Source organism: Diabrotica undecimpunctata, chromosome 3, assembly GCF_040954645.1.
Source record: "Diabrotica undecimpunctata isolate CICGRU chromosome 3, icDiaUnde3, whole genome shotgun sequence".
NCBI lineage: Eukaryota > Metazoa > Arthropoda > Insecta > Coleoptera > Chrysomelidae > Diabrotica > Diabrotica undecimpunctata.
The window spans coordinates 30,709,959-30,718,705 of record NC_092805.1 but is presented as its reverse complement, the minus strand read 5'-3'; the positions used below and the strand labels follow the sequence as shown (position 1 = coordinate 30,718,705).

At 29.6% G+C, this 8,747-nt stretch overlaps 1 protein-coding gene across 1 annotated transcript; it reads right to left on the bottom strand.

Annotated features, from left to right (window-relative positions):
- Nucleotides 1-3,897: 3,897 nt before the first annotated feature.
- Vps37B (vacuolar protein sorting 37B) lies at nt 3,898-5,223 on the bottom strand. Its single transcript, XM_072525588.1, has 3 exons — nt 4,988-5,223; nt 4,680-4,857; nt 3,898-4,545 (listed from the first exon to the last, which is right to left on the bottom strand). Exons 1-3 carry the CDS (start codon nt 5,117-5,119, stop codon nt 4,121-4,123), a joined length of 735 nt encoding a protein of 244 aa, XP_072381689.1. The 5' UTR covers nt 5,120-5,223; the 3' UTR covers nt 3,898-4,120.
- Between the last annotated feature and the right edge of the window lie 3,524 nt (nt 5,224-8,747).

The window sequence follows — 8,747 nt, the reverse complement described above, 5'->3', positions numbered from 1 at the left end:
TACTTACGGATGTATAATTGGTTGGAGTTTAGAATACGCTAAATAGATATCCAATCAATGATGCGCATAAATATAATTTGATGCAGATTGTCTCGATCGTGACAGTACTTTCACAATGTCAACTGATAATTGTCATTCCAGGTTAGTATTTTCAGACATTTTACAGTGAAAATTTAATTTTGTATTTATTTATTGTATAATAAAAATTTTTTAAATATGCCGAGATATATCGAGAAAGAACAAAGACTAATATTAAAATTATTAAATTATTTTCAATTATAAAAAGACAGATTACGATCCACAACTGTCAAATTTAACTAAAATGTCATTCAATAATTCTCGACATTCTTAAAATCCTATATGACGTCAAAAGTAGTGACGCACTGAAAGAAGGGTTTGGGACAGACTGTACAAACACATTTTTAAAAAAATTAATGTTATTTCCAATTGGGTTCATATTTATACACTTTTGTTACTGCCATTAAAATATCAAGTACTAATTATCAAAATAATTTCTACATAATATAAATACTACTATATGAACTATCGATTATTACGTTATATTAAAATGTTTAAAAATTTCAATCCATTATAATTATGAAGTGTATGGCATTCACACGGTTCAATGTATATCTAACTTCTAATTTTTATATAAAATTGTTGTGATAAAATGTGTTTGTTGTGTAAATAAAATCATAAGAATGAAAATTCCAAGATACTACATTTACAGAAACTATTTTAGAATAAACTTATGAGGCAAAGCGATCCTAATCAGAAAAGGAATAAAACATAACAGAACGCTCACTCCAGATACTTAGATTGGAAACAATGTAAGCATAAATAGTAAAAAAAAGAAACAGAAGAACTATCAAAATAATATCAGGCTACGTGAGACCATAAGTTACAATCCAAAACAAAGATTTAGAACAGAAGAATCCACAATAACAGCAGTGTTCGCGGAGCACATCCTGGGAAATTTTTGTTATTTTCGGATTAAATTTCACAATAAATTTTGTGTCTATCTGAACGTCTATTAATTGAAATAATTTTAGTTTATATGTCATACTAACAGTAGATCCTTTTTATTGGAGTAATAATTAGATCAATTTACTTTCATACTTCTACTTGCACAGAAAAATATTCGTTGTCGCAATAATCCAAAACAGTCGTATATTCGTGGAATAACCTATATTACTAAATTTTTCAAAAAACTATTTACAAACGAATATATTTAATCTTTTAGGGGATAATATCACTAAGATTAAAACATTAATTTAAATATTTTTTAACTTCGTAAATAAATTAAATGATTTATTGATTACTTTTGAAATAACCCAGATAAAAACAACAAAATACCTTGAAATACAGTAAAAAAATAATTAAAGTTTTAATCAAACCATCGAGCAAAAAGACAAAAGAGGGAATGTAAAGGTAGTGGGGGCAAAAATATTGTTATACAGGAAGTGCCATCTTGAGAGGCCAAATTAAACAAGGAAAGAGAGTCTTTCCTTGTTTAAGAAATCAAATTTAGTTGGTTTATGTTATTATTTGTCCCAACTGTCACATGAAATCTTATTTATATTGAAGTTTTTTAACAATTGTTTCACATTTTAGACTGTTATCGTTAATATATAATTAAAATTTTCTCGTCTAAGACACATTCTGAAAACTATTTTATAGCTACTGTTAATAAGTGTCGGAAAATTTAAATTTGGCGCATTCGCATTTCCGGATATGTCCGCCATCAGAGGCCACTTTTTTGGTCGCCTTTTTATAACGATTAGATTCCCCCTTTTGTCTTTTTGCTCGATGAATCAAACACAGACATAACCTGAAAATATGAACATTCATAGTAAATATCTTAATCCATTGATATTCTTACCTCACAAATTCATGAACAACAAATAATACCAATCGCACAGAATGAATGTTCATAACCAAAAGTCCTTATTTATTCTTCAAACAATTAAAAAAACCAATATTTTTAACTTCTTATGGGACAAATACACACAATGTTTGGAAAAGTTTTTAAAACCCCCGCCCATTGTGATATCAGAGCTTAGGTAGTCCATAATGATTGAAGAAATTTCATCCTTTGATCTCATGGTAGCTTTGGGATGTATTCTTATTATATCTTACAATAAAGTATCATCATTCAAATGAATCGCTGGGTAATACTGTGATTAAGAATGCTATATCACAAAATCACTTTCAATTATTTTTTCTCACTTTTATTTTAACATACTAAAAAAGCCCGATGGCACATCAAACATTTATTATTTAGATGTCTTGCTTGTATAAAAAAAAACATTTATCTCTGCTCATACTGTCAAAAGTATCCAAAACTATTCAAAGTATTGATGAAACAATGACCAAATTCAAAGGCAAATCTAGCCTGAAATAGTATATACCCAAGAAACCCAACAAAAGAGATATGATAGAAATATTTATCATGGTAATGAAGAACAAGCCTCTGCAGAGACACTAGGTGAAAGAGTTGTAAACCAGATATGCTAGTTCTATACTATGATAGCAATTGTAACTTTTTTTTTATAGCCCTTTTTCTATCCAAATTGTCGAATAAAGGCCTCTCCCATTTCTCGCCATTCATCCCTGTTGTGTGCTAGGCGTTTCCACATTGGTCCTGCAACTCTTTTGATATAGTCGCTCCAGCGCATTTGAGGTCTTCCTCTTTGTCTCTTCGCATCGTACGGTCGCCAGTTTCCGACTTCTTTGTTCCATCTACCATCTTCGAGATGTTCGTTGTGTCCAGCCCATTTCCATTTAGCTGCTTGTTTCGCGGCGTCCTTTATTTTTGTTTTGTTCCGGATAATTGTAACTTTATGCATTGATATATTTTTCACATCAGCTACTCTTTTGAAACAGTTACTTTTTGATACTGTTTTAACCTGTACAAAAAATAGATAACATCCCAAAATTCAGTTCCAAACTCTCGAGAGGAAAAAGTGAAGTCAGTGTATTGAATAACAAGTTATTTCACTGACAAGACACAAATAATGTTTTTTTCCTTAACAACTGTCATACACATCATTTTTATGGAAATGAGAATGGAAATGCTGAAAAGAATGATTTTACATGCCCAGATGCAATACTTTATAGTATATTTATGGGCAAAATAGATCACACTGATTGAATGGTAGACTTGTATGAAGATGGTAAGAAATGGTGGTGTAAAGTTGTTTATAAACTGATGATGACTGTTTTTAATGGCTATATACATTGTATTGTATTTTGCTGTGAAACAAATCACCAAAAATTCCATATATCACATTTTTAGGCAAATTGGCTGAGGGTTTGATAGTAGAAGGTAGCAATACCATGACTTCAAATAAAACAAAAAGAAGATTAGTTGACAAGTACTCTCTTAGTTAAGGAAAGAGAGGGTACACATAATCATATGGAATTGAATGAAGCCTAAATTGGCACCAACTGGCACCAAAAAAGTTGCCAAGTCATATTTTATTTCTTCATTAGATTGACAATAATGGATATATATATATATATATATATATATATATATATATATATATATATATATATATATATATATATATATATATATATCAATATTTTTTTAATTTATAATTGAACACTGACATAATTATCACTTTTTAAACATGATTTTATCATTACATGTTTTTAGTAGATCGATATAGTGTTTCAGTAAATTAGTAAATTGAAGTTGAAATCAGTAGATCTACTGAAAAATCAGTAGACCTAGTAACCCTGTGAGAGGCAGTAATGGACAACATACAGTCACAAAACATGAAGGTCACATCGAAACTGGCTTCAGTTTTCGAAGGTTTATTAAATGAATGTTGTGAATGTCATTGAACATTTAAATAAAGATTAAGCCCAAGAACCATTAGAAACAACTTGTCAAATGGGTTAATTTTTAATTTACAATATGAATAATCTTAACATATCTTAAAATTTACATTTCTTAAACATTATTATTGTGAGAAGTAACTATAAAAACAAAAAGAATACAAAATATACTTTACAAAATAAAAAAAAACTATTCTTGCATTTTGTACTCTGCAGTACTAAAAAATCAAATTGTAAATATAGATCTTTCATTTATATATAACATGTGGCACTAATAATTCTGAAAATAATTGTTCCTAATAGGAGGTGGCATTGGCATGTTGAGTGGCCCAGTGGGGTAAGGAACCGCTGGCTGACCAATGGGATAAGGTGGCATAGGTCCAGATGGATTATTTCCAGGTATGTTAACACCAGGAAAATAATTAGAATTTATGCTAACAGGGGGTGCGTTAATGTAATTAGGGATGTTATTCAAAGATGGGTCTCTTTGTAGGATTTTAGATAATTTCTCTGCTTTTACCAGACGTAAGTGCATTATTTTTCTTTTTTCTAAGAAGTCATCAAGAAAATCATCCAATTCAAGTTCACCATCTAGAAACTTTTTTGATGATTTATCAGATTCTTCTTCCATTTCACTTGCTGCTGTCTGTAGCAGGGCTAAAGCAGTTTCTAAGGACATATCACCACCTTTATCCCCTAAAAGATAAATTATATATTGTGAAGGAAATAATTACTACTGTGTAAAGAATCTATAAAAATATGAAGCATGATATTATGACAAAAGTAATATAACTAGAAAGATGGTTTAATAAGAGTATAAATATACTAACTCAGTTCTTTAAGTTTATCTTCCACTGATTTTGTCAATTCCTCTCCCTTTTGTGACATTTCCTCTATTTTTTCCCTGCCTTCAACTAATTCTGGTTCCTTGGAGAGATTAAATTCTGCCATTGAATTGTTACTGGCTAATATGTTTTCTTTTTCATTTTCAATTTCTTTTAAATAAGACTGAAACATTAGAAATTGTTAAAACATCTTTGATTCGAAAATGTAATTATTAATCTCCCTAGTAATTTCAAGTTGTTTATATCAATTTTTGATACAATAACTACAAAAACATAAACTCCTTCAATCTTACCTGATCTAGCTGCGTAATGATTTCCTGAATTCTCTCGTCATTGTTTATAATTGAATCTAATTCATCGTTGCTTAATGACACTAGATCTTTTACAGCTCGTTTACAGTCAGCCTGTAAAATTTCTATTGACATTTTTAAAATAATTTAGTCTAAAAAGTAAAAATTAAATATAAAAATGACACAAGAATATTACAATAATAAAATCTTGATGACATGTGACGTGTATTCTATAATCATTCTGACCAATACATTTAATTTTATCATTAAATCACAAATTCAATTGAATAAAATAATGTAAATCTGCTGTGTCTGAGTAAATTGCTCTCTTATAAATATTCAGATAACCTTATATAAATGCACAACATCATTTAATTTTAATGTAAGTTAAAATATTGAATAAAATGTGACTAATTTTACATTGTTGGCGGAACTGATAACTCAGCTGTTCAACAATGCACTTTTAAAACTTCAAATAATTTTGTAATAATAGTTGTCATGGAAAATTTTTTAAAAATAGTAGTGGTATTAAAGCAAATTTTGGGGCAATTTTAATGTATAACACTTTTAGTCATATTATGATAGTACGACACAATGAAAAAACTAAATTATGTATGCTTTGTTAAATTCTACAACTGAAATCATTCCAACTACAACAGGTATTGATGATGTAGAAGATGACTATGAATATCTTATAGTTCCTTTGGTTGTCCTAACTTTTGTATGTATTTTATCATTATTGGTGAGTAACAAAAGTCGCGTTTTATGACTAAACATGAAGGGTTATCAAAAATTTATGCCACCGATCCTGATCTGTTTTTTTCTTACAAAATAATGTTCTAATAGTTGCTGAATAAGGTATATTTATTTATAAATAAATGATACACTTAACACTCTTAACAGTAAACTATTAGTGTAAACAAAATATTGATTTTTGAAAAGCTGTATGGTGTCTAAGGTTTTGTAACTCTTTAATAAATTATATATTAGGGCATCCTTGGAAATTAGAAAAATATTACCTAAAAACACTTCCTAACAATACTAATAACATTAACTTTATAATGAAAAGTTATAACTTGTGAAAATCTGTTTTTAAATTGTTGTCATTGTTTAAACATACTAATGAGACCTATTAAAAGTTTAACAATTACAATAATTTGTTTTTTTTTTCATAAATTGTATAAAAAATACTGTAGGTATTATTTATGACACTGCTGTGTTCTCATACATCATTATTTGAAGGAAGGTTATTTTACTTTCTAGCCAGATGAGAGAACACCAAGTTTCTTAAGTCTATTCAATTTTGAGAAAATTAATAAATTAAAATTTTTATAAAAAGTGTTTTTTCAAATGTAGCCATGATATGTACATGGTAGTTAATTTAACATTTCTCTTTTACTTTAAGGTATGTATAATGCTCAGACGGAGGAGAAGGTTGAATCAACTTAAACAAAGTATTGTTAATTTATACGATTTTGATGCCAATGAACAAGAATGGGAATCTCTAACTAATAGCAATGATCATTCAAATTACAATACAACCAATTTCTAGGAAATATAATGTATTGTGAATCCAAGGTGCCTTCTTCATTGCTTTTTTATTTATTTTTATATAGTATTAAGTAGGTTTCTTAGTGTTATGAATAAAAAGGGGACATAATATATTGTTTGTTTTTCATTTTATCTTATAGTCATGCTACCTTACATGCCGAAAGTACTCAGCTGATTTTAATAAAAAAAAAAAAAAAATTACACACTATCAAGTTTTTTGAGAACATACACCTGTTGCCAGCTTGACCCATATTTTAGAAGTGTGTACAAGTCATATAGTATGTTTCCAATTAAATATATATTTCAATGACCTGCTCAAAAATGGCTTACACAAAAAATTCTCAATAATACAAGTTACTTTTAAATTATAACAAAAATTCGGAATTTATCTTGGTCATACTCATGATTATCTTTATAAAAATTTATATGCATTTATTTTTACATTACTAGACATACCAAAACACTTCACTGACCTCTGTACATTTAAAAAAAAAGAATACTAAGAAAGTTTCAGCTCATGCATATTTTGTAAGTTTTTTTATCAGAAGTAAAATAACAAAAACTTCTATCTATGAGGATAAAAACAATCTATGAGGATTCTTCCAATAAGGAATGACGGTGAACTGCATCCCATAACTGGTTCTGAACCAAAATAGGAACCTATGGAAATCGAGGGGCTACACAACAAATAAACCATAACAGTTTCCCAAAATTATATCACAAAAACTGCTAAAGATGCACTTTGTTTCGCCAAAGGTTTATTCACACCCAAACATTGCTTGTACCGGAATTATACAAGCCGGCACCACCTGACTAGCAGACCACAAAAATCAGAATTCGACTTTGACTCACTGGAGGGGTAAATGGGAATAATATACTCTTTTTTGTTGTGATGCACAGTGTTTTGAACAGAACAAGCTGGCTGGACAAAATTAGTTACTGCATTTTTTTGCTTCTAATGACTGTTTTAAATATTGTTATGAACATTTTTTAAAATTTTTATGAAATATAAATATTTTTATAGTGGATATTACAAGTATATTGTATTAGTGGAAATAAAAATTGCATCATATGCTTACAAAATTAAATTTTATTTGCAAGAATACAATTTATATTTATAAGACTGATATGTATACACAATATTTATGTTCTAATATTTATAATTACCATTTAATCACTAGATTCTTCCTTGGAAAAATTATCAACTGTATAATCCTGTAAGCAAACATCATCAGTAAAAGTTGTAACATTTACACATGCATTTACAGAAGGTGGTATTATTAAATATAAGACTTCAGAAGGGAGATTACCTGTCTTTTTTTGGGAACCTCTCTGGGGCTGTTGATTAGAGGGTCAGATGGGATCAATAATATATAGAGTAAATCTCTATTGGTAATATGTGACTTAGGTGAATAAGCTTTCGACTATTGTGCTTTCAGAATATTCTGCAATCTTTATTGCGAGTTTCTTGGGCCTCAGAAAGCTCTCCAATTGGCAGAAGAGCCGATTGAATAACATCTGCACAGTAACAGGCATATAATACCATGAATAGAGACTCAAATACAGCTTTCTAGTGTCCTGTGCTACATTTACAAATTTTTCTATATTAATATCATAACCAGAAGATAAGAGCTCAAGAGAGTAACACTCATCCTTAGCTTACACTTTGCTTCATCTTCTTAGATATTTCGGCACTTTCAGTATACTATAACAATGTTCAACTGAAGGTGACTCATATATAAAGTAAACTGAGAGTTAACGGCAACGATGTTAAATGTCAGAAGTTGTCATTATATGTCAGAATGTCATTATATATACTGTGTATGCTTTGCCAATGTGGATAAGTGAAAAGTAAAATGGTTCCATAAAATTTGCCCCTGTAACAATATGCTTTCTGCATACCGGTGCGATTCACGAGCGAATAGTTGAACAAGTTCCTTAAATACTTTTGAAACATCGGCAATATAATAAAAATAAAAACATTTATTGCCTAATAAAAAGTAACATTTCATTGAGTATTTCATTCATATCAGCCTTCTTTTTTCAGCGTCCCGCACTTGCACCGCCAGCTTCTTGGTTATTTGTCCTCTCGGCATCCTGGACCTCTTTGTGTGGTTTTATCCTCGTCTTCGTCTGTAGGTACTATTTTAAGGCACCGTACCTACTTCCCTGCTTGGCTGTTTTCCGGCAACCATCCGGCTAGACCCTGATC

Bases quoted from the DNA above. Each gene is read 5' to 3' on its own strand.
- Vps37B (XM_072525588.1), bottom strand. From the start codon at position 5,119: ATGTCAATAGAAATTTTACAGGCTGACTGTAAACGAGCTGTAAAAGAT. The intron at 4,858-4,987 runs GTAAGATTGAAG...CTAATGTTTCAG, and splicing joins TCATTACGCAGCTAGATCAG to TCTTATTTAAAAGAAATTGA. The intron at 4,546-4,679 runs GTTAGTATATTT...TTTATCTTTTAG, and splicing joins AGATAAACTTAAAGAACTGA to GGGATAAAGGTGGTGATATG.